The sequence below is a fragment of the Phycodurus eques genome, chromosome 6, assembly GCF_024500275.1.
Source record: "Phycodurus eques isolate BA_2022a chromosome 6, UOR_Pequ_1.1, whole genome shotgun sequence".
NCBI classification, from domain to species: Eukaryota; Metazoa; Chordata; class Actinopteri; order Syngnathiformes; family Syngnathidae; genus Phycodurus; species Phycodurus eques.
The window spans coordinates 18,478,955-18,506,370 of record NC_084530.1 but is presented as its reverse complement, the minus strand read 5'-3'; the positions used below and the strand labels follow the sequence as shown (position 1 = coordinate 18,506,370).

General features: G+C 42.3%; 1 protein-coding gene across 5 annotated transcripts in view; it reads right to left on the bottom strand.

The window, feature by feature from the left end:
• Positions 1 to 27,416, bottom strand: part of grin2ab (glutamate receptor, ionotropic, N-methyl D-aspartate 2A, b) — a 139,725-nt gene that overhangs the window by 27,891 nt on the left and 84,418 nt on the right. For 3 of the 5 annotated variants that reach the window (XM_061680087.1, XM_061680088.1, XM_061680090.1), the window contains 4 exons: positions 12,560 to 12,726; positions 12,239 to 12,373; positions 12,056 to 12,155; positions 10,132 to 10,337 (listed from right to left, as the gene is read on the bottom strand). In XM_061680087.1, coding sequence (XP_061536071.1) covers positions 10,132 to 10,337; positions 12,056 to 12,155; positions 12,239 to 12,373; positions 12,560 to 12,726 — 608 coding nt within the window. Of the gene's footprint in view, positions 1 to 10,131; positions 10,338 to 12,055; positions 12,156 to 12,238; positions 12,374 to 12,559; positions 12,727 to 16,606; positions 16,652 to 23,957; positions 24,002 to 27,416 lie in introns of those variants that run through there. The other 2 variants (XM_061680089.1, XM_061680091.1) reach the window with 2 other exon arrangements.

Below are 27,416 nucleotides of genomic sequence, written 5' to 3'. Positions count from 1 at the left end.
CAACAAGTAGTCTAATGCTCCGTGCCTACATTGCTTCTTGAGGTATTCCAACAAGACAGTCAGGTTAATCAGAATGTACTCAAGCAGTAAAACATAAGCAGTACTAGGCAGTTACTAAACCTGAAAAAAAAATCGAAGGAGAGAAAATAGGTTTGGTATGGAAAGTATTCCAAAAATGGTCACCAAATTTCACACTTTTCCTAATTACTTCCTGTTTGGACTTATATGGCAGCCCATTTAAGCAGCATTGTGGTAGGCCCTGAATTAATTGCATTACCTGCTGGTTGCTACAAAGTAGTGTAATCCTCCCTTAAAGGAGTTCAGAGCTCTCCTTTCCATGTTCTCCATGTACAGGTTTGCTATGATGGGGGATACCGGGGAGCCCATAGCACAACCATATTTTTGTCTGTAAAATGTTTCCATGTATTGAAACTATGTGGTGTTAGGACAAAGTTTCAGCAAGTGGCATATCTGTTCAGGGTTAAGTGTGGAGCTGTCTTGGAGGCTTTAATCATCATCATCCTTTAAGGGAACAACTTCAAGTCATTGGTACAGATAAGTGGATGACACATGGGTTACAATCAAAAGCCAAGAAGTACAAGCTTTCATCGAGCACATTAACTCAGTGGACAATAACATGAAGTTCACACGTGAGGATATCCAAGACAATAAGTTGCCTTTTTTGGACTGTGATGTCCACAATGGAGACGACAGGGGCCTCCATATTGGGGTTTACAGAAAACCCAGACACACTGACCAATACTTAGTTTTGACTCACACCACCCTCTAGAACATAAACTGGGCGTTATCCGGACCCTACAACACAGAGCTAATAACGTTCCAACCAGTCCACAGGCCAAAGAGAAAGAGCACAGACATGTGAGGGAGACCCTCCAAACCTGTGGTTACGCCAGCTGATCATTTCTGAACAGTGCATCCAATTCCAGACGGGACAGGAGCAAAGTGAAAGAAAGAAAATAGTGGCAGTGTCTAAGAAAAAAAGGATTTTCAACCAACACAACATTGCAGTACACTTCAAACCTGGTAACACCCTGAGACAAAAGCTGGTACAACACAAAGACCAGACACCACGCACGCAGAAAAACAATCGCGGTTAAGAGCAGTGAGGAATGCACAGGTACATACATTGGGAAACCCAAGCAACCACTGACCAAACGCATGGCACAACACAGCTGGGCAAACTCCTCAGGTCAAGACTTAAACGTCTATCTGCACCTCCAAGAGAAATAACACTATTTTGAGGACAAAAATGTGTATATTCTGGACAGGGAAGGCAGATGGTTGGAAAGAGGGGTGAGAGAGGCCAAAAACACAAAGGTGGGAAAACCATCGCTGAACAGAGGAGGGGGCTTACAACATCACCTACTGTATCTCCCACTTATAAGGCCGTCCTTTCGTCCATTCCAAACAAACTCAATAATTCTGCCTCCAACAAACAGCATGGCTTCCTTGGCTGTTAGGTAACTCCACGACCACTTTACAACTGAATGGAATATCAATGAGGGGGTTCCCACCCAACTACACTAGTAAATGGACAATGGCCTCTCGGCCAGGCGGCTTAACGGCTCTCCCCCTTTTTTGCATTCCAAAAGAATGATTCCATACGTGGTGTGGGGCATGCCTCTAAGTTGGAGCATAAATATTTGAGTTTTCCACACAAACACTGGCTAGTGCATCCTAACTAAACCTTGTTGCATGAACCGATGAAGCCTATTCGGATGCGAAGCGAAACGTCTTCGAGAAAAAAAGAACAGTCCAGTTGTGATCGATATAATTCCCTGAGAAAGATATATTTTAAGTATTTAATCCAACAAACATGTTTTTTTCCCCCACAAAAACTGTTAATAATAATTGCAAAAGTATGCGAACCCTCAGCTGCATTGCATAAATCCAGCAGGTAAAAGACACATCATTTAAATCATTTAAGCAGAACAATGAAAGAAGACATCCTTTGCGAAAGGGTTTCGTCTGCATTAATTAATATAGAGATGAACGCAACCAAAACAGCTGTGGTGCCATAAAAAAATAATCAACAAAACTAAGAACAAAGGAGATAGCCAAGGACATGATGAAGAGGGTATTGACTGCCCATCCTTATGGGGAGGGCCCATCCTTATGGGGAGGGCTGTCAGGCAGTTCTCGAAAGATCCATCCACGGTAATACAGAAATAATTTATAAATGGACGGGGTTCAACATGACAGCAACTCTGCCAAAATTCGTCGCCCATCAAAACTATTACCCAGAAACATCAAAATAAATAAATAAATAAATAAATAAAATGTAAAGGCTGACCCAGACATCACCTCTAGAGAGTTGCAGATCTCTCTGGTAGCATCTCAGATAAATGTGCACGCGTCTACCATTACATGAAAATTGAATAGTCATGACATTCATGGGAGCGTTTCTAGAAGGAAGCATCTGCTCGAACAAAAGAACAAGTTTGCGCTTTTTAACTTTGCCAGAGAGTAATTGGACAAGCCAGAGGTCTTTTGGAAGTCCTTTCTCTGGACAGACGAGGTCAAAAATCTAATTATTTGGTCACAAGCAAAACCACCATGTTTGGAGAAAAGCTAGCACTGCATATGAAGTAAAAAACCTCCTCCCAATGATGAAGCATGGTGGTGGAAATGTGAAGGGCTGCTTTCCATTTCTGGACCCGGACAACTCCATCATAATTTAAGAGCCATACATTTCCAGCCTATTAAGAAATTCTTGACCAGAATCTTCTGGTATCATTCAGGAAGTTGAAATCGACATTGAAAGACAATTAACCAAAGCGTTCCAGAAAAAATACAAAGGAATGGCATCAGAGAAAGAGGATTCATATTGTGAATTGGCACAGTCAAAGTCTGGAGCTTAATACAATTGAAATGTTGTGCCAAGACCTGAATAAGTTGGTGTATACCAGATGTCACTCCAATCTCTCTCAATTGGCTCAGTTTTGTAAGAAATAGTGGGCAAAAATCCCCTCAAAAGATGTGAGAGACTGGTTAGTGGAGGTGGTGGAGTTATCACAAGTTATCAGTAGAAGTACAATTATCAGTTTTGTTGGATTATCCATCCACCCATTTTCTGTGCGTGCTGGAGCCTCTCCCAGCTACCTTCGGGCGAGCGGCAGGGGTACACCCTGAACTGGTCGCTAGCCAATCGCAGGGCACATATAAACAAACAACCATTCGCCCTCACATTCACACCTACGGGCAATTTAGAGTCTTCAGTCAACCATGCATGTTTTGGGGATGTGGGAGGAAACCGGAGTACCCGGAGAAAACCCACGCAGGCACGGGGAGAACATGCAAACTCCACACATGCGGGGCCGGGATTTGAACCCCAGTCCTCAAGAACTGTGAGGCAGATGTGCTAACCAGTGGTCACCGTGCTGCTTTGTTGGATTAAATAATTAAAATATATCTGTGTCTACTATTTGGAAGGTATGCTTTACAAATTGGGATTTGGATATATGTTTAACAAAGTTAATGTTTTTTATAAAAAGAATGACCATGTCAGTAGGGTTCACAAACTGTCAAGCAGCACTGTATCAGTATCAGTATCAGAATCAGAATCAGAATCAGAATCAGAATCATCTTTATTTGCCAAGTATGTCCAAAACACACAAGGAATTCCTACCTGAGGGAAGGAGCTGGAAGAGCTGGTGACCGGTGTGCGGAGGGTCCGAGAGGATTTTGCACGCCCTTGTCTTAATTCTGGCAGCGTGCAAGTCCTCAATGGTGGGTAGGGGGGTACCGACAATCCTTTCAGGGCAACCGTTTATGCAGCACCACGGTTAGGTCTGTGTGTGTGTGTGTGAGTGTGTGTATGTGTGAACGTACATATACTGTATGTGCATAAGCTAACTTTGAAGTAACAAGTTAAGCACTTAGTAATCACTGCGGGAGCGAGAGATCCTCTTCAAATCGATGCAGCCTTCACCCACTGTGTGTATGCGTATGTGTGTGTGCTCGTGTGTGTGTGTGGGAGGGGGACGAGTCAGAAGGCACATATTTGACCCATCAACACTCACCATTGATTTCTGAGACTCACGAGCCACACGCACATACACACAAACGTATACACGCGCACAATCACTCACACACACTTTCTTCGCACAAACACTCAAACCAGCTGAAGTAAAGCAGCACCACACGTTGTTCGAAGCAATTATTGGTACATTTCACCATACAATACCGTTTGCCACTGTTGGCTGTCTCCAGCAGCCTGTTTACAGCACTATTCACAACATAGCACTGTGCTACTTACAAGTACTGTGCAACATTGTTGATAACATTAAAGACATGATAGCAAACCTCACATTGGTTCTTTATGTTTACTTTCTTCAACTCGTTTAGGGAGCACAAATAAAGTAGAATAAGCGCGATGCAATACTGTTGATATTAGAGATATTGATGTTAGAGATGTGAAAGTGACCTGCGCCAAACTTTGTATTGTTTCTTTCATTTTTACTTTCTTCAGTTGCCTATTTAGGCTGCACCCGTGCTTATTACGGTGCACTAAGTATTATGCAACGAACCGATATCAATGTTAAGAGACCTGCTACCAACCATCTCAAACTGCCTGCTTAGGCGTGTGTGTATATACAGGGTGATTGAAAAGTAACTCCCTATTTTAAAATACTTATAATTTATTCATATGTTGTAATATTTTTCTAAATTTGTTTGTGTATGTTCCATGATTAAAGTCTTTTCTACCAAACCAACGACTTTAGAAGAACTTGAAGGGTGAATACGAGAAGTTATGTCTTCCATCCCACAAGAGTTCCTTGTGAAGTCAGTTAATGCGGTTCCCAGACGGCTTGAGAAACTGGTCGCTAATGCTGGCGCCCATATCGAATTTTAAATAAAACTCCATGCAATGCACTTTCTTCTCATGTTCATTTCTTGTAAGAATTATAGTTCAGAAATAAATTAGAAGTACTTAAAAATAGTGAGTTACTTTTCAATCACCTTCTTATATGTGTATATATATATATATATATATATATATATATATATATATATATATATATATATATATATATATATATATATATATATATATAAAGAATGTTTCTATTCTATTATACTGTACCGACCACACCAAATTTTACCACATTTTCTTCAGCACCCCGTTTAGGCAGCATAGTACTGACTGTAGGTAGTCCTATGCAACATTGTTGCTATAAAGAATTAGAGATGTAAGTTTCCACACCAAACTTCACCTTGTTTCTTTCAGCTTTATTTTGTTCAGCAGCCCGTTTAGGGATCATTCACTTTTGTCTTGCTGTGTTTGTGTGTTATATTTTATTATTAAAGCATTTGTGTTGTGTTTTTGTGCGAGCACTTTTCCCCAAAAGTATTAATAGTCGAAGTGAAATGGGCCCCTACAGCGTTATTCCTGTGTTATGGAGCATCTTTTTTCGGAATAAAACTAAAGTGCTTCGGGTTTGGAGTTTGCACACTTGAGAGGCTCCATTAAACGTGCAATAAATAAATAAAATGGACAACAGCACTCGACAAAAAGCTGTTGCAGAGTACAAACACAATTACGTATAATAGTCATTCAGTTGTTGTGACAAATATGCAAATTCACTGTAATAAGTGAACATGATAAATGAACTGGTGGTGACAGAGCGTTGATGAATTTGGGAGCATGTGCTAATAGGAGAGGCGGCGGGACGATCCAGTCATAAACAAGGCATGACTGTGAGAGACAAGCAACATGACCTTGGTACTATCGTGCTGCCTAAACGGGCTGCTGAGGATATCCAAAATCCAAAGAAACGAGGCAAAGTATGATGTTGTGAGTATTCCAAAATTGGCACCAAACTTCTCACTGCTACTTTTGACTTCCTGTTAAGGCAGCAAACTGGTTGGGCCTTAATCAATTGCTTTTTCTGTTGGATGCCACCAAGCAAGGAAATCCATTACACCTACATTCATGGAAGCAACATAACAGCGGCGCTAATAAGAATACGTAAGCGGTAATGCTATGTAGTTAATAGTGCTGCCTAAATGAGCTGCTGAAGAAAGGTAAACATGAAATTTGGTGTGGTATCTTGTCAATTTGTTATCAACAATGTTGCATTGTGCTTACTGTAAATCATGTCATTATTATTGCTGCCTAAGAAAATAAAACAAGGTGTTGTGGCAAGTATCACGTCTCTAACAATGTTGCCGTGATCAGTAAGAATTACTTTTTTGTTGCCGTGGGTGAGGTAAGCAGTCCAAAAATTGTCAGCGAACTTCACAATTTTCCTTGTGACTTCATATTTGGATTCATATGGGAGCCTGTTTAGGCAGCATTGTGGTTGGACCTGAATCAACTGCATTCCCTGCAGGTTGCCAACACATTGTGGAATTCATAATGTTGACATACCTTGAAGACATATAGCGCCAAGACAGCTGTGTTACTATTATTATGTAGTTGGTGGTGCTGTCAAAACAGGCTTCTGAATAAAATCAAAAGCAAATCAGCACAAAAATTCTACACTTGTCCTTTGAATTACTGTTTGGATTTATATGGTGGCCTGTTCAGGCAGAATCTTGGTTGGACTTGAATAAATTGCATTCTCTGCTGGTTTCTATCAAGTAGTGAAATTCCCTATGCCTGCATTGCAAGACACAGCAACTACACAACATAATTTTGTTGTACGCACACCAAAGAAAAGGCGCACACACACACACACTACACACACACACCTTTTTATTCTGGTGTGTCTGCGTGCATGCGTGCAGGCCACCCACAAAGCCAAGCAACAAGGAAAGGAGAACGAAGCCGCTTTAATCCCAACTATGTGTCCAGTCATGCAAAGATAACACACACACACACACGCACACAAACACATGTACACACATACACGCCACACAAAACGACACCTCTTTTCTTTCATGTTTACTTTCTTCAGCAGCCCGTTTATGCGTCTCTAGTACAAATACAGGTAATACTTTGGGTAAGTACTACATAACATTGCTGCCACATGGGTGATATCAACACGAGATGTGTTTTCCTTATTACACTAATCTAAATCTATTTTCCTTGATTTACTTTTTTTCAGCAGCCTGTTTAGGTGGGACTAATAATGTCAAAAGAGTACGGAGTACTACACATTATTGTCAGAAACAAAAGCAATGTTGCCACACCAAACATCACTGTCTTTTGTCATGTTTACTTTCTTCAGCAACCCGACTAGGCAGCAATAGTAACATCCCAGTAGTACTTGAAGTACAGTGGGTACGGAAAGTATTCAGACCCCCTTAAATGTTTCTCTCTTTGTTATAGTGCAGCCATTTGCTAAAATCATTTAAGTTAATTTCCCCCCCATTAATGTACACACAGCACCCCATATTGACAGAAAAAAAGGAATTGTTTGAATTTATTAAAGAAAAACTGAAATATCATAAAGCCATATGTATTCAGACCCTTTGCTCTGGCAATCATATTTAACTCGGGTGCTGTCCATTTCTTCTGATCATCCTTAAAATGGTTCTACACCTTCATTGGAGTCCAGCTGTGTTGGATTATACGGATTGGACTTGATTAGGAAAGCCCCAACCCTGTCTAAAAAGACCTGACAGCCCACAGTGCATGTCAGAGCAAATGAGAATCATGAGGTCAAAGGAACTGCCTGAAGAGCTCAGAGACAGAATTGCGCCAAGGCACAGATCTGGCCCAAGGTTAAAAAAAAAAATTCTGCTGCACTTAAAGTTCCTAAGAGCTCAGTGGCCTCCATAATCCTTAAATGGAAGACGTTTGGGAAAACCAGAACCCTTCCTAGAGCTAGAGTTTACCACCTCCTCGCCTGCGCACCTGTTCCCAATCAGCACTCATCACTGCCTGTATTTAAGCCTGCCTGACCCAAGTTACCATCTGCTTTTGAGACCGCGAACTTCCTAGTCCTTCATGTATTCAGACTTCACGGCATCCCTATTGACATTGTCTCGGACCAAGGTCCTCAGTTCGCCTCCCAGGTCTGGAAGGAGTTCTGCTAGGCGGTGGGCACAACAGCCAGTTTGTCTTCCGGCTAACACCCCTAATCCAACAGCCAGACAGAGTGGGCGAATCAAAACCTGGAGTCCGCTCTTCGCTGCGTTGCTGAATGCAATCCCGCCTCCTGGAGCACCTTTCTCCAATGGGTAGAATATGCCCACAACACCCTCACCAGCTCCGCCACAGGTATGTCTCCCTTTATGGCATGTTACGGTTTCCAACCTCCTTTGTTTAAGGAACAGGAGCATATGGTGGCAGTTCCCGCCATGCGGGAGGATCTTCGACAAGTCCAATCTGTGTGTAAGGACGTCAGGACTGCTCTAAGCGGCTGGTGGATCTTGATCGCTCCCCCACGCCAGAATACAAGGTGGGTCCGATGATTTGGCTCTCTTCCCATGGCCTCCCTCTCCAAACTGAATCCCGTAAGCTCACTCCACGCTTCATTGGTCCCTTTCCTATCACTAAAATCATCAATGCCACCTCAGTACAGTTAAAACTTCCCCTATCTCTTAAGATCCATCCGACATTTCATGTTTCTCTGCTTAAGCCTTAGCCCTCCGGCCGTACCCCCTCCAGAGGCCCGTGTCATCGACGACCATCCTGCCTTCACGGTGTCACGCGCACTCGATGTGCTGCCCTGGGGCAGGGGTTTTCAGTTCCTTGTGGACTGGGAGGGGTACGGTCCGGAAAAACATTCCTGGATCTCGCGCAAGCTTATTTTGGATGACTCATTGATTAGGGACTTTTATGCGGCCCATCCTGAAAATCCTGGTAGGATGCCACGAGGCGTCCGTTGAGGGGGCGGTACTGTCATGATCTGTGGGTGGCGCTTTGTGCCCCGCCCTCCCCGCTCTCTGTTTTCTCCCAGCAATTACCACAACCTCGCCTGCGCCCCTGTTCCCAATCAGCACTCATCACTGCCTGTATTTAAGCCTGCCTGACCCAGGGATCCGACACCAGAGTATTCGCACTCGTTTGTGGTACACAGACCGACTCGTGTGTAAGTTATTATTCAACGACCCGCACCTGTACTCTACCACTTGTGTTCTCTTCCGCTTCCAGTGCTCCTCCCGTGCCTCCCGCTTCACTGCCAACCACGGCGTCAACCTCTTCCACCTCCTCACGTTCCCGCTTCCTGCACATTCTTTGTTCCTACGGACCACTAGTACGCCTTGGATACACGAACTCTGAGCCACTACTAAATAAACCATTCTCATCTACTCCCTCCGCCTCAGTCTGCTTTTGGGTCCAGTGCAATTAGATACAATTGCGTATCGTGACAGAAAGTGCAACTTGTTTCTTTTTTGTTTACGTTCTGCAGCAGCCCGTTGAGGCAACTAATGATGAAGTTCTTCCTGTAAGTTGTACTATGCAACATTCCCGATATCCCCGTTAGAGAAATGATACTTACAACTTCAAATTGCACTTTGTTTCTTTTTTGTTTATGTTCTTCCCAAGCAAGCCCATTTAGGCAGCGCTAGTGACATCAAAGTGTTATTTACTTTAAGTGCTATGTAACATCATTGAGAGCAATGTTAAGAGAAATTATGCCCCATCAATCTTTGTTTCTTTTGTTTACTTTTTTCAGCAGCCAGTATAGGCTGCACCATTAACAACATAGTACTACTTAAGTACGAGACAACATAATAGATACCAACGTGATATTAATAGATACTACTTAAAAATTGCACCCGGTTTCTTTTTTGTTTACATTATTCCGCAGCCCATTTAGCCAGCACTAGTAAATCATAGTACGAAATGAGTACATGACATTGTTGAGGACGAGGCAACATTAAGAGAAATGATGCTGTGTGAAAATTCCCCTTGTTTATTTTGTTTACTTTCTTCCGCAGCACCAACTAGGCAGCACCAATAACAACATAGTAATACTTAACTACTACACAACATAGATAAATGGTACCTACCAAATTAAACTGCACTTTGCTTCTTTTTTCCTTTTTTGTATACATTCTTCCACAGCCCATCTAGGCAGTAATAGTAACGACCTATTACTACTTACAGTAACTACTACATAACAGATGTCACCTTGTTATTTTATGTTTATTTTCACTTTCATCAGCTACCCGTTTAGGCAGCACCATTGACAACCCTGTATTGAAACGCACCTGCGCAGGGCGCTGGGCGGCAGCTTGCCCGGGCTGCGGTCCGACGGCGTGCTGTAGCAGCTGCCCTGGGCTTCGGGCAGCTCGCCCTTCTCCCGCAGCATGGCGGTAGCGGCCGACGAGATGATGCCCACGCCGTCCCGCACCCGTGTCTCCAGTGGGTACTCCCAGTCGTCGTAGGACACAGAGATCATGCCCAGAGGAAATGCCTGGACAGGTAGGGAAAAGACATCGAAGAACATCATTTTAAAAGCACAATAAGCAGTTTTCCCTTCATTGGGATGAAAATTATGTTAATTAGTGTTGTTATTCGTCTTCTTTGGTGTTGCTATGTTAAGTGAAGCTAAGTGACAGAAGCTTGTGGTGATACATCAAGGTAGTATTGATCTTCCTGCTCTGTAGAATCCCTGCCAGAAAAGCCACTAAGTGCATTCACGAAAGTGCTGAATGGGCACTTGTCATTTTTTTTCTAGCGACCAAAGAATTAAAAGCACAGCACAAGAGCCCAGTTGGACTCAAAACAACAGTATTGACTTGTGTGTTTTGCTTTTTCTTTGGCTTTTTGAAGCGACCGTAAAAGAAGGAGTAGCTATTTTATGTGTCGAGGTTCCTATTATCAAAATGGGTATTGTATATAATTGATAGTAAAAACCTATTTTTAAATTTTACTTTTGTACTAAGTACATTCTTCTACTTAAGAGTGTGAGTACAACGGTGCCTTGACTTGTAAGTGCACCAACGTATGAGTTTTTCAAGTTACAACCCGTTGCTTGGCCAAACTTTTGCTTTGTGTTGAGAGCAAAAATATTTATGAGTGAGCTTCAGATACACTGCTACTTGAGTGAAGTGAAAAAGAAACGAAGCAATTAAGGTGCTGTACTGCACTTGCCTATGAGCAAGGAGAGCCACAGTAGCGGATAATCAATTGAACTAATTGAACGGGACAAACAGTCAAATATGCATATACAATATGAAAACACTCGCAAGGAGCAACTTCAACTCCAGCTCCTGACATCACTCACCAGGCCACGCTCCTTAAAGGCACACATCCAATACATGAATACTACAGTACCTACAGTAGTTAAACATTATAAAACGAGTTAATTTCTTTCATTGTTCTTTTATTATGTCTTTATACAATACGGTGCTGTTTGTCTTTATTAAATTTCAAATGTCTTTTACTAAATTCCAATTGACTTCAGTGGGGAAAATACATTTAAAGTAAAATGAGTTACGAGTTTGATCACGGAACAAATTAAACTCATAACAAGGTACTACTTAGGGCTGGGGGAAAAAACAATTGAATAAATTGGCTACGTCGAAAAATAGGTCGACACAAAATTTGTGCCTCAAAGTTCCGCCAGGACCCAAAAAAAAATTGTTTTTAAATTCCAGCCAGAACCTTGTTTGCGCTGCCAGAATCCAAGTTTCACGTGGAAATTTTTTTGCAGACGCACACAGTGATGGGCCAATGATACCAAAAACAACAAACGAGCATCTGTAAGTGATTTTAAGACACCGACATGTGTAATGTACAGATAAAATGATAAGTATGAGTGAGCTGAATGGTAAGCGTTTCTTTTTTTAACCTAAAATGGTATTTGCTAGTGCTAATGCTAGTCGCGATTGCTAACCATTTAGCAGTTTGCTGTTTCAAATTCTGTACACCAAATTTATACCATACATTCACTACCAACATATAATCTCATAAATGAGAATAAAATTGAAGTAAAAGTCGTAGTTAGTAGTTAAAAATAAATAAATAAAAATTAAAACAATATATATTTTTAGTAATATTGGGGGTGATTATTATTCAATTAGTTGATCAATAATCAATAGGAGAATTGATTCAAAAAATAATTGATAGTGACAGCCTTAGTACTACTGTACTTTTGGTACCTCTGGCGACAAGAGAAGAAGAATTCACCTCTGGGGTAAAGTCTGGGTTTCCCGTGGTGAGACTGGACACAATCCAGATGTAACCAGCTCCGATCAGGCCCAATGAGCGTGCCTCCTCCAGGATGTAGCTGTCAGGGGAGTCCGTCTGGGTTATAAAGTTTTAGATACTATTTACCATACTATTTTTTTCTTTGTAATAAAAGGCTCTTACACAGCCTCATCCTTGGAACAGTACAGCAGGATGACAGGACTCTGGATCCTCTTGAGGGCGATGTGAGACTTGGAGTTGGGGTCTCCGTCTACGGCATCCAGAGTCACCACGCTCTGGAGGTCCCAGCGTACAAAGCTAAAAAAATAAAATGCACCGTTAAATTATTCATCCAAAACATTTGAGACTCGATTGACCAATGACCTCATGAAAACAACTTATCATGGGTTCTCTGTGTAACCATTTGACCCTTGAAGAGTAATTGCCCTAATCAAGCAATGACTGATATTGCGCTCAATAACTGACATGTAGGCAGATAGATACCTGTGGTCCACGGTGATCCTGAGGGTGCTGATGAAGTCCTGGTACCCAGGGAACTTGGAGGTGACTATGGAGAAGATGTGCCAGTCATACTCCTCCATGATGGCCAGCATGAGGAGAGCCTCCTGTTGTAGAGCAGCACCGAACTGGAAGAAGGTTGACTTCTCATCCTTAAAAAAAGAAATACATTTAAAAAAAAAACAGAGGAACAGAAGAGAGTCAGCATTTTTTTCAAAATTGAGAACGGGAGAAGAGCGCCGCCGATGTAATTAGAAACATTTTCAATTGTGTAATCACTAAGTACAAGATAAGCGCCAGTGAGAACATGAGAGGAAGGAAAGGGAACACAGTGAGAGAGCTTCAAAACCATGTTTCCACCCACTGGAAATCATATAGTGTGTACGGGCAACACAGTGCAAGTAGAATGATGCGTACAAGGTTTTCTGACTAACTGGCTGTCACACTTTTCACTATAAATCATGATTGCAAACATACAATTTTTTCTTTTTTTTCTTATTATTATTCATTATGTTGCCGATAGGCTATTATCCTCAAAATACTGGCATTGCATTTCCCCATTGTTGCCAAATCATTCAGTCCACACTAGTAGCCAGCTGCAGTTTTCACCCTACAGTTTCAAAAAATGAGAAAAAACCTGTTGCTTGAATGATTTTTATTTTTTTTTAAATGAGGAATTAAAACAAAAACAGGCCTTATGTGCAAAGAAAAACATGTAACACAGTATGACAGGAACAATGGTGAAAGGACAATTTTGCTCTGGCTGACTACATTAACAAAATGATTTGTCTATTCTTATATTAAAAAACAAAATAAATTCCATATTGTCGCAGTGTGATTGTACAGTATTCTAACGAAAGCATTCGGATACAAATAATTTTCCATTTTTACAACTGTGTACTGTATTACAAAAGAACACCTTCACTCCCTTTTATGCAGTGTCAGTGTCCCTGAACGTATCTCGCGCACTCACGCAGTTGCTGGGTGCCTGCCGAGTTTCATTGTGAAGAGTGAAATCGGAAATGCAGTAAGTGTACATTCTTTTAGTCTTTTGAGTATGTCCAAACAGGTCCCTATGCTGGTCACTTTTAATATTACAGTTGATTCATTGTATATTACAGTTCACGGACATCACAGCAGACCCTGCGATGTGACTATTGCACACACGTAAATAGTGATGACGATGCTCAAAAACAATATTGCGCACCCCTAAATTGCATGGAGAATTACTTCAAAACACCCAATCTGAAATGATTTTCATGTAGACTGACCAATGTGGAGCAAGTGGCACAACCAACCAATCAGTGGTAACGCATGCAGTTTCTGATTGAGTAGACTGAGCAGTGACTAGATTTGTCACTTGCTGGGTTGCTGTCACAATACTTTAGTCCAACCCGATACTGCTGCATCATGTCGAAACCTCACAAAGGTTTTCATGCCCCCCACAAGTTTTGGATGGAAAAAAGATGACACTGCACTTTTATCTCCCACCTCCTCCTCAGACTTCTGAATGCTGACTTTGATAACTCACATCCTCTTTCTTTACTTCAACTTCTCAAACGAGGAACAGCTCAGGCGGGCATTTATTATCGAAAATGATGAACTCTAGTTTACTTTTTCTTTGGATTTTTTTCTTCGTGATGCCATACGAGACTTCAGCTCAGTCCATTGTATTCCTAACACCTGCTGCAGGAGAGATGACATTGCGGGGAGGGAAAAGTGCAGCCACACATCAAACCTCCCTCACAAAGTGCGTACAATAGCACACAACATTCAAAACACACACACACACAGACAGACCATGACACATTTAATATCAAAGGCTCCACAACAAAATCAGCTGTCAGCTCCAGTGTACCTCTACCTTTGTGTGTGTGTTTGTGTGAGTGTGTGTCCCAGCAACGTTGTCCCTCCAAGTGGTAGCAAACACACACACACACTCACATACAACAACTCAAATTACACACGGAGAGCCAGCCCTGCAGAGATTTCGACAGCCTCTCGTCACGTTGGAGCAGAGAGAGGATAAAATTGTACTTCAAAAAGATCTATGTCGCCACATCTGTGTGTGTGTTTGTGTGTGTGTGTGTGTGTCTTGCTGTAGGTGAGACTTTATACTCAGGTTGAGAGAAGAAGAATCCCTGTGTGGCAACAGACTTATCGTCACTCGAGTCCCGATAGCAACAGCGCGCACATGCCTGGAGGTGCGCACACGCACGCAGGTGTTTAACCTTGAAAGCACAGGCAAAGCGAGGACGATGCACCATGGCTAGTTTAAACGTTTCGTGCAGTTTTCGATTATTTGTAGCGGGCATTTTAACATGGAATTAACATCAAGGAAAGAGATAAGATAGATAGATGTGCAAGAAGTAAAGGATATGGAAAAAGGGGAAATGTTGATAAAAGAAGGAAAAAAGGCAGGGCTAGGAAAGAAATGGAGGAAAGGAATGAAGAAATAAAGAGGAAAGTGGTAGCCAAGATGAAATAAGAAAAGAGGAACAAAACAAGGGGAAAATAAGGAAAATAAAGAAAAATGAGGAAAAGGAAAGGGAAGTGGGTAAAGGAAGGAAAAAAGAGGGATGTGAAAATAAAGGAAGAAACAGGAAAGTGAAACATGGGAAGAAATGGCTATAAAAGGAAGAGAAGGGAGTAGCAATGGAGTGAAGGAACATGGAAGGGTACAAATACAGGACAGGACAGAAAGGGAAAATGAAATGGAAGGCAAGGAGGAGACAGGAGGAGTAGAGGGAAGGACAAATGGAAAGAAATGGGAGCAAAAGGAAAAGTAAGAAAAGAGAAAAGAAATTAAAGGACAGTGATGGTAAAGAAAGGACAGGGGAAGAATAGAAAGGAACAGGAAGAGAGCAAAGGTAAAGAAAGGAAAATAAATTCAAGAAAGGAAAGGAGAGGAAAAGACAAGAGGGGAAAGAGGAAAGGAAATGGAAGAAAAAGAGGAACGGGAAGGACAGGAAAAATAGAAATGTATGAAAGGAAAGGAAAATAATGGAAAGGGAAGACAGGAAAGATAGAGAAGGAAAGGAAGGGAAAGGAAAGGAGAGCAAAAGAAAGGAAGGGAGAGGAAAGAAACCAAGTAAAGGACAGGAGAGTACAGGACAGAACAGGACTGGAAAGGAAGGGAGGGAAGACGAATGCAAAGAATTGAAGGAAAGGCACGGAAACTAAAGGGAAGGGAAGAAAAGAGAGGGAAGGAAAAGAGAGAGGAAGGGGAAAGAGGGAAACAATGCAAAATGGTCAGAAAGGAAAGGAAGGGAAGGGAAAGGAAAGGTAAAGAAAGGAAAGGAAACAGAAGAACAGAAAGGAGAGAAAAGGACAGTAGGAGGAAGAGAGGGAAGGAAAGGGATGTAAAGGACAAGAAAATACAGGGCAGAAGAGGATTGGAAAGGAATGGAAGAAAGGAGAAGAAATGAAAGGAAAAGGAAAGACATGAAAGGAAGAGAAGAGAAAGTGAAGGATATATATAAGAGGACAGGATACGACACGAAAGAAAAGAAAAGGAAAGGGAAAAAAACGAAGAGAAAGCAAAGGGAAGGGAAGCAGTGGAAAGGACAGTAATGTAGAAAATTGAGAGTACCGGTCAGTCGAAAGGACACTAAAGGAAAGGACATGACAAAGGAAAGGAAATGAGAGGGAAAAAAGTAATGTAAAGGACAAGAAAGGCAAGGAAACCAAACATCTTAAGAGGAAATAAAGTGAAAGAGAAGAACAAGGAAAAGGAAAGGGGGTCGTCACCACAAAGGATCAGAATGCGTCATTTCAGTAAAGTGCTGCCTGAAGAAGCTCCCGTACATCAATTATACACACGCACACGTCATGCATGTGTGCACACACACGACATGTGTGTCACCTAGAGATGTACTGATGACGTCTCACATTAATTATACAAATTCAGTGAACTTTGCACACACAGTCACAGAGCGAGAGAGAGCGAGAGAGAGTCCAAATCCAGCCATGCCGATGGTGCGAGCCATCGAGCATAAATAATAGAGCAGCCACGCCGTATCGCACACTTACTCCGCGGGCTCGTGGCAAACTCGCAGCGACACATGCGAGCTCACATCAAATTCCATTGTGGCATACAGACGTCTCTCTCTCTCTGTCACACACACACACACACACACACACACACACACACACACACAAGACGTCATGCTGTGTGTATGTTAACAACACACACGTGCTTGTGGAAATTTAACATGGAGTTCCAGATGTGCACAACAAAGCACAAACAAGGCTGACAAATCCATAATTAACAATAGTGTGACTATGTGGCTTCAAAACAAATAATGCGTACAAACGCATTTACATTTAGGGTGGCTGCTGGCTCAGTTGGTAGAGCCGGTCACTGGTTCGAATCCTGGCTCTGACTGTCTAGGCCTAGCAACGCCTTGCATGTCAGCAGCCGCCCACTGGTGTATTATGAATGTGTGCGTGAATGTGAACCTCTGTAAAGTGCTTTGGGCACCGCGATGGTGTAGATAAAGTGCTATATAAGTTACCATTTACATTTACGGTGTAAAAGTAAAATACAGTCTGTTGCATGATGCCTTGAAGAGCTGTCTACTGTAGTGACTGATGCATAACTTTCACATCATAAAGGACTTCTGCAGATTACAAAAAAACTGCTTTGGAACTGCTCTCTACTAATGTCACTGATGTTCATTAACAAAAAAGAGTAGTAGCTGTCCACTGTTGTCACTGATACAGAAATTTGACATTGAAAATCATGCATGCCTTCATGCATCCATCCATTTTCTGTCCCATTTTGAAGAAAACTGCTTTTGAAGAGCTCTCCACTGTGGTGACTGATGCTCAACTTTCACATAAAAGACTTCGGAACTGCTGTCTACTTTAGTGACCATGATGAAGCTTTGGCAAAAAGACTAACAGCTGTCCACTGTAGTGATTGAAGTAAACTTTGTTTGTCATCAAAGCAAAGCAAATGTATTTATATCGCGCATTTCATACACAACGTAACTCAATGTGCTTTACATGATTAAAAGCATTTAAAAACAAAGACTCATTCATTTATAAGAAAACAGCTTATGAATAACTTATGAATAACTAGTCTTTGACATCAAAGACTCATGCATATAGAAGAGAACATTTGAGCAGCTCTCCACTGTAGTGAATGATGTGCAAATTTGACATCGTAACTCACGCATACAGCCGAAAACCGCCTTTGTCAAGTTGTCGACTTTAGCAACTGATGTGCAAATCTGATATATATGTAAAAAAAGACTAATAGCTGTCCTCTGTAGTGACAGATGCCCAAATTTGAAACTAAAGACTCATGCACATCGAAAAATATTTGTCAATAGCTGTCCACTGTAGTAACTGATGCGCATCTACGACTGAGTAGCACTGTAGTTCCAAACTAATATGATTTTGTTTTCCCATGTTGTTGCTTGTAACTAAAAGCTTCCAAATGCGTCATAACAACAATAATAAGCGCTGACGGGTGACAAAGCAGCTAAGGGATCAAGATAAAGAATGTGCGATGAAGCTAAGTAGTGTGAACGTAAGCCACGTGTGTGCTTAGTTAGCCTGTTAAGTGTGCAATGCTATCTTTAATGCATGCCTCCACAAAGTCCTGATAAGTGTGCCAGACCGCTCATTAGCCCGCTTTTTTTTTTAAATGCCGTAATTATCGTCAGGGCGAAAAAAGTCAACGGCTTTGGCAAGACATTTTCCTTAACGTGCAACGGCGCTAATCTTGGAAACATAAGCACCCGGTTAAACGCGCCGTGTTTTCTGTTGCTTCGGTAATTCTCCCGAAACACCCAGCAGATGTCCTTTGAAATCCTTACGCTAACAAAGAATTAACGCTGACAAAAGGTGGGGAAAAAAGAAAACACTGGAAGAGGAAGATTATGAAAAAAAGCACCTTTTTTATTCCATGCTTACTTTAATGCTGACGTTCAGTGCAATCAATGTAAAAAATGTGTGCTCGCCCCATCATGCCAACTACAGTACAGTAGCTATAAAGGTAGTACATAGGTACACAGTGCATCCAGAAAGTATTCACAGCATGTCGCTTTTTCCATATTTTACTTTATTTATTCCAAAATGTGGGCGGTACGGTGATCGACTGGTTAGCACATCTGCCTCACAGTTCTGAGGACCCGGGTTCAAATCTAACCTCGCCTGTGTGGAGTTTGCATGTTCTCCCCGTGCCTGCGTGGGTTTTCTCTGGGTACTCCGGTTTCCTCCCACATCCCAAAAACATGCGTGGTAGGTTGATTAAAGACTCTAAATTGCCTGTAGGTGTGAATGTGAGGGCGAATGGTTGTTTGTTTATATGTGCCCTGCGATTGGTACAGCGTCTACAGTGATGCAAACTTTGTATCGGTCTGTTGTGATGAAGAAGAAGCTAAGCCGAAAGGCGAAGCTCTCTATTTACCGGGTGATCTACGTTACTACCCTCTCCTATGATCACGAGCTGTGGGTCGTGACCAAAAGAACAAGATACCGGATACAAGCGGCCGAAATGAGTTTCCTCCGCAGGGTGTCCGGACTCTCCCTTAGCGATACCGTGAGAAGCTCGGTCATCCGGGAGCTGCTCCTCCGCATTGAGAGAAGCCAGATGATGTGGCTCAGGCATCTGATTAGGATGTCTCCTGGATGCCTGCCTGGTGAGGTGTTTCCGGCACGTCCCGCTCGCGAGACCCCGGGGACAACCCAGGACAAGCTGGAGAGACTAGGTCTCTCGGCTGGCCCGGGATCACCTTGGGATTTCTCTGGTTGAAGTGGCTGGGGAGAGGGAAGTCTGGGCTGCCTTGCTAAAGCTACTGACCACGTGACCTGACCTCAGATAAGTGGAAGAAAATGGATCGATAGATGAAAGATAAATGCTAACGTCTAGAAAAGCCTACAGTGAAAACAGTCAAAAAGTGGACCAATGAAGCCAAGATGGAACTTCAAAGCTGTTTAGACTGCACAGACTGGAGTGTCTTTGAAAATTCAGCTGGCAGCCTGGATGAATATACGGACACTGTCACATCCTATATCAGTTTCTGTGAAGAGGTTTGTGTACCAACAAAATCATTTCGCACATTCAACAACAACAAGCCGTGGTTCACTGCTAAACTTAAGCAGCTCCGCCAAGCTAAGGAGGACGCATATCAGAGCGGGGACAGGGCCCTGTATAATCGAGCTAGAAACCAGCTTAATAAAGAAATTAACATTGCAAAGAGGATCTATGCAGCAAAGTTGGAAAAACAGTTTAGCGCAAACGACTCTAAATCAGTCTGGCATGCATTCCAATCGCTGACTAATTACAAGCGACGATCCCCCCAAGCTGAGAACAATAGCACACTAGCCAACGACTTGAATACCTTCTATTGCAGATTTGAAAAGGACAGTTTCACTCCACACACCCACCCGGCCGGACCCGCGACCACAACCACACCTCTGACTTCTGCGTTAACCATCCATGAACAGGATGTGAGACGCATCTTCAAACAACAGAAGATTAACAAAGCGGCAGGCCCGGACCATGTGTCCCCATCCTGCCTCAAAGTCTGCGCGGACCAGCTCGCTCCAGTCTTCACTCAGATCTTCAACAGATCTTTGGAAATGTGCGAAGTTCCATCCTATTTCAAACGCTCCACCATCATTCCAGTCCCCAAGAAACCTGCAATCTCTGGTCTGAATGACTACAGGCCTGTCGCTTTGACATCTGTGGTCATGAATTCCTTTGAACGTCTCGTGCTGGACCAACTCAAGAGTGTCACAGGTCCCCTGCTGGACCCCCTGCAGTTTGCCTACCAAGCGAACAGGTCTGCGGATGATGCAGTCAACATGGGACTGCACTTCATCCTAGAACACCTCGACAGTGCAGGGACCTACGCGAGGATCCTGTTCGTGGGCTTCAGCTCAGCGTTCAACACCATCATCCCTGAACTCCTTTCAACCAAGCTTCTCCAGCTCAGCGTCTCACCTGCCATCTGCCAGTGGATTTACAGCTTTCTGACGGGCAGGACACAGCAGGTCAGGCTGGAGGAGGCCACCTCATCCACACGCAGCATCAGCACTGGGGCGCCGCAAGGTTGTGTCCTCTCTCCGATGCTCTTCTCTCTCTACACGAACGATTGCACCACAGCGAACCCGACTGTCAAACTCCTGAAGTTTGCAGATGACACCACTGTCATCGGCCTCATCAAGGACGGTGACGAGTTTGCATGTCGACAGGAAGCGGAGCGGCTGGAGCTGTGGTGCGGCGGACACAACCTGGAGCTGAACGCGCTCAAGACTGTAGAGATGATCGTGGACTTCAGGAGGCATCCTTCGCCACAGCTGCCCCTCACGTTGTCCAGCTGCCTTGTGTCAACTGTCGAGACCTTCAAGTTCCTGGGAATTACAATCTCTCAGGACCTGAAGTGGGCGACCAACATCAACTCCGTCCTCAAAAAGGCCCAGCAGAGGATGTACTTCCTGCGGCTTCTGAGAAAGCACGGCCTGCCACCGGAGCTGCTGAGACAGTTCTACACAACGGTCATCGAATCGGTCCTGTGTTCTTCCATCACAGTCTGGTTTGGTGCTGCTACAAAAAAGGACAAACTCCGACTGCAACGGACAATCAAAACTGCTGAAAGGATTGTCGGTACCCCCCTACCCACCATTGAGGACTTGCACGCTGCCAGAACTAAGACAAGGGCGTGCAAAATCCTCTCGGACCAGCTCTTCCAGCTCCTTCCCTCAGGTAGGCGCTACCGATCAACGCAAACTAGAACTAGTAGACATTCCAACAGCTTCTTCCCTCTTGCGATCAACTTCTTAAACACCTAACCTTTAATTCCATTACAGTAAGCTGGCAATTTTTTGACTTGAGTTCGTTGTCACATTTCTGTGGGGCCAATTATGTATTACTCGTGCACTCACTGTAGTTGTCTCGCCATGCTGCACTATTTGCATATACTGGCTACTCATGCCAGAGTAGCATCTGCTCCATTTGCACATTGATTGAGGAGTATCTGTAGCATTTGCACAACCAACATTGTCCCAGATGATCGCACTACTCGTCACTTTAAACCGCATACACTCCTTGAAGTCTCAGCGCCCTTTGCACAATGGTCATTGCACCGGACTATTGCAATATTAGTCATTCGAACTGCTCTAAGTGCTAGAGGACTCTGCTTCTTTTTGCACAATTGTTTTTTTGTCAATGTCTCCAAAGTGTTCTGTAAATTGACTGTCTGTTGTACTAGATCGGCTCCAACTACCGGAGACAAATTCCTTGTGTGTTTTGGACATACTTGGCAAATAAAGATGATTCTGATTCTGATATATCTGGAAAATAGTCGCACTGCGTCACTTTTCACATTCTGTTATTCCTCATTGTAAAATTGAATAAAGTCATCCATCCATCCATCCATCCATTTTCTTCTACCGCTTATCCTCACTAGGGCCGCAGGCTGCTGGAACCTATCCCAGCTATCTTCGGGCTGGAGGCGCGGTACACCCTGAACCGGTCGCCAGCCAATCGCAGGGCACATAGAAACAAACAACCATTTGAAACAAACAGCAATTTAGAGTCCTCAATCAACCTACAACGCATGTTTTGGGGATGTGGGAGGAAACTGGAGTGTCCGGAGAAAAGCCATTCAGGCACGGGGAGAACATGCAAATTCCACACCGGAGGGGCCGGGATTTGAACCCCGGTCCCCAGAACTGTGAGGCAGATGTGCTAAGCAGTCGTCCACCGTGCCGCTGAATAAATTAATTTTCCCTCAAATTTTTATACACAATACCCCATAATGGCAACATGTTTTTTTTTTTTTTTTTTTTTACAAAAAACAAATAAATAATAATAATAAAACACTAGGAATTTACATTTACTGTCAGGTCCATAAATATTTGAACATTGACATAATTCTCATCTTTTTGGCTATAAACACCACGAAAATGGATTTGAAACGAAACAAACAAGCTTTCAGCTTTAATTTGAGAGTATATACATCCCCATCAGGTGAACTGTGTAGAAATTACAATAGTGTGTATATGTGCCTCACACTTTTTAAGGGACCAAAGGTAATGAGACAATTGACTGCCCAGCTGTTCCATGGGCACTTGTGTTATTCCCTCATTACTCCAATTACATGGAGCAGATAAAAGGTCTAGAGTTCAAGTGTTCCATTTGCTTTTGGAATCTGCTGCTGTCAACTATCAAATGAGATCCAAAGAACTGTCACTATCAGTAAAGCAAACCATCATTAGGCTGAAAAATGAAAACAAATTCATCAGAGTCAAACAAAATAGGTTTGGCCAAATCAACTGTTCTGAACATTCTGAAAAAGAAAAAAAGGCACCAGTGAGTTCAGTGAAACCAGAAGACCCGGAAGACCACAAACAATAAACTGCGGTGGATAACTGAAGAATTATTTCCCTAGTGAAGAAAAACCCTTTCACAACAGTTGGCCAGATCAAGAACAGCCTCCAGGAGGTAGGTGTATGTGTGTCGAAGACAACAATCAAGTACAATACACAGAGTTCACCACAAGATGTAAACCATTGATGAGCCTCAAAAACAGGAAGGCCAGATTCGAGTTTGCCAAACAGCAACTAAAATTGGCTTTACAGTTGTGTAACATCCTATGGAAAGATGACCAGAGTGATGGCAAGACAAGAGTACCATACCTGCACCTCACATGCATATTTTGTATTGGTATAGATGTTTAATAATGAAATATGAATTATTATCCAATAACTCAATTAATCAAAGCGATCATTGGTTGAATGATCAGCTCTAAAAGTATTTGATAGCATTAAACAAACAAAAAACTGAAGCTTTGAACACTTTCCAGATGGACTGCATATTATATATGTTAGTGCTATAACATTTACACCTGCTCGCTCTCCAAGCTTCTCGACTGCTGTACTATTTAACAGCCTGGCTAGTGTAGCATTTAACATGCCGACCACACACACACACAGATAGCGACCGCTCTCTTACAGACAACTGGAGAGGAAAAGAAAACGCACGTCCATGGACGCTTTGAAACATGTTTTGTTCTGGAAATGTTCTATGCAAACAGCCGTACATGTGACGTACAGGCATCAAATCCTTAAACGTACTACACTGAACATATAGCGCAGTACAGTTGTTTCATGGAAATAGTTCAATGCCACATAGATGCAGCGCACTTCTCAGAAACAGTACTTATATTACTAAATATAGATGTGATTATAGTCACAGTGGTGTTCAACTGTTGTCACCCTGGGACCCGCATTGTCCTATAGTTGCAAAATGGTGACCCACTTCCATAGAACTTAAGAACAATAAAGACATATACAATATAAAAAACATATACAATATAAAGTCATTTTTTTAAAATGCTGTTTCAAATGAGTTTGCTGTACCAACCAAAGGCATATTGCTTGTCAGGACGTCCGCCAGCCAAAGGCTGAGCCGCATGCACTGTATTAGTTTACTGAGTGAACTAGTGGTGAGAGAACAAGGAACTATTTCTTGTCACGTTCCGATTATGTTCCGTCTGGGAACTTAGTATGTCTCTGACTGTACTGTATTGGAAAAAAGTCTGAATTATGAGTACATGTAATTTACTAGCTGTCTGTGACCCACTCAAAATGAGTTTGCGACCAACTTTTGGGTCCTGACCCACCAGTTGAGGATTACTGTTCTATAATGTGTGTTATAATACAGTAAGCAGTAGCTTTGGAATGGCTATCCACTGTAGTGATTGAACTTTATCTGTGCAGAGGAAAATGGATTTAGACTAAATGTCCACTATAGTGACTGATACACAACTTTGACATCAAAGACTCACGCATACAGAAGAGAACAGTTTTGGAACAGCTGTCTACTGTCGTGATTGATGTGCATCTTTGATACGAGGAACTTGCACATATACATACAAAACAGCTTCCGAAGAGCTCTCCATTGTAGTGACTGATGTACAACTTTGAGATTAAAGACGCATATACAAGAAAATTGGTCTTCAGTAAGTGTCCACTGTAGTGAGCGATGAACAACTTTGGCAAAGTTGACAAACTCGCGCATACAGAAAACAGCTTCTGAATAGCACTGCTATGACATCAAGCCTCATGTATATACTGTAGAAGAAGATTTCTTATGAATAACTGTCCAATGTAGTGACTGAGGTGCAACTGTAACATCAAAGCTTCACGCATGCAGACGGTAGTTATTGATGCTCAACTTTAACACTTTGACAGAAGAAAACAGCTTTTGAATGGCTGTCCACTGTAGTGATGCTTAATGGATAGTAATGGCAAGCGGAAAAAAAGTCAGATCCCACATTTCCAACTAAAAGGTTCCCCCCCCCCCCCCCCCTGCCCAAAATGCTTGAGGGAATCAAGTGCCAGACATAAATGAAATGTCTAGACAAGAGGCCAAAACACAACAGGGAGCTCTGGAATCTTTTTAGCCAGCAAGATTCCACGGAATTCAAACAATTGATGTTAGGAAATCTGCATCCAGGCATGTTTGAATCACCACCTTCATGGCTTTCTTTGCAGGAGAGCTCGCAGTGAAAAACATTTACTTCCATTAAGCAAGCCGTAAACTCGTTGGGGAAAATCTGCGCGCAGACAAGTTGCTGCCATCCATCATACCCGACTCGTATATTTTCCCTCTGTCATGGCGTCACTCTGCCTTCTACCCAACTTTGCAGGGTGGCCACACATCACATTCACAAAGCAGCATAAAGTTGTAGATACTATGTTAGCATACCAACTGCTAACATACCAGGATTTGAAATCATACCCGACAACATGCATGATGTCAAATACGTATCAACCTGTCTTAATTAGTGCTTTCTGTATGCCGGTCGCTATCTTGCTATTTGTTAGCACATCACCTGTTAGCATTTGAGCAATTCACAGTGTTTATATCTGTGTAGTCCTACCCGACTACACAGATCTAAACACAGACTTGTCTTAGCGCTTTCTCTTCGGGTAGCTGTTACTATCTTGCTATTTGTTAGCATACCACCTCTTAGCACGTTAGCTTTTGAGCAGTTCTCATTAGAAATCATACCAAACCACACAGGTTCAGATGCAAAATCCAAACTGTCTTAGTGTTTTCTGTATTTGGGTTGTTGCTGTTTTTTAGCATGCCAACTGCTAGCATGTTAGCATTTGAGCAATTTACAAACTCATACCCAACTACATAGGGCATGATAAGAATGTATCAACCCGTCTTAGGTAGCGCTTTCTCTAATCAGGCTGTCATCTGGCTACTTGTTACCATACCAACTGCTGGCATTTAAGAATTTTAGCAATCTTAATATGAAATCGTACAGGTAGCTACAGTATCTTACTATTTGCAAATGAGTGCCCCAAGTTACGATTTTTTTCGAGTTACGAAAAATCCTTTGGTCGACTTTCTGGTTTTATATTGCGAGTCCAAATTTGAAGCACCAGTGAACTTCAGATTAGTTGCTGCTTCATTGAAGTGTAAAATTGTATACTGTAAGGTATTGTAATGCCCTCACAAGGGGACAACGAGAGGCACAGTTGCCGATGCACTTTGAGCCATTGAGTGAATGGGACAAACAGCCAAACACATGAATACTAATTGAGAACACTCACAAGGAGTTGCTGTAACCCACAACTCACGCCCAGACATTTACGTGCAAACTAACCAGCCAACTAGACACCAGCTCCTGACCTCATTCACTAGGCCACGGCCCTTAAAGGTACACATCAACAGATGGATACTAGTACCTATAGTAATTTCACTTGATAAAAATCAGTTTTTTGGTTTACTTTGATTATGTTTTATTACATTTTCATATAATACGGTGCTAGTTTTCTCGGTTTGTTGGGGGAGTTGGAACGGATTAATGGCATTTCAGTTCATTTAAATGGGAAAAATCTATTTAACATTCAATTTACCAGTAATTTGAATTTGAGCTTGTCATGGAATGAATTCAAATCTCAAAATACCACTGTATATTTAGTAGAGGTGCAACAATTAATCGATTAATTGACAACTAATTGATTATCAAATTAATTAACATCTATTTTGATAATCGATTAATCATTTAGAGCCCATCCAATTTCTTTGATTTTAGCCTCTCAACAATAAATATTCTCCAATTTCTGTCGTCCTTCGTGAAAGCAGACTGATTATTTTTGTGGTTAATCAAAGACATTCACAAACATGCTTTTACTGTGGAAACAATGATCAACATTTTTGTCCATTTTCTGACATGTTATGAACCAAACCAGTAACTGAATCATAATCAATTTATGTAAAAAAAATAATTGACTTTAGATTTTAAAATGATTGTTATTTGCAGTTGTAGCATGAATAACTTGTAATTGACATGTAGTTGAACCTGTAGCAGCCTCAGACATGTACATACATCAAACTAGTAGCCCTTCAAATTAATCAGGGTTAGAGCGTGGTCATGGAATGAAATAAACTCTCAAAGTACTGCTGTATATTTAGGATATGAATTATTAATACAGGCTGTTATAAACATTATAATATTTTTTTACGATAATCTATTATTTGCATTTTTTTGCAAATCGCGTCAGGTCACTAAACCCCCAAAATAGCAAGGGTTCACTGTACATATACATACAGTGGGGCAGATAAAAACGAGATGTACGGCGCATGAGTCATAATAAGCGTTTGACTTATGGTGCTTCAAAGACAAAGAGATGCTAATGTCATTTTGTGGCCCGGCGCGGGAGATAAACGATGGCGTGGACCCTCCCCGCTCCCTCCATCTCGGGAAACCAACCCCTCCCCCCCACACCCTCCCACTTCCCCTCTCCTCTGGCAGAATCAGAGAATTGCCAGTTGGATATTTATAGCAAGAGAGCCTTTGGG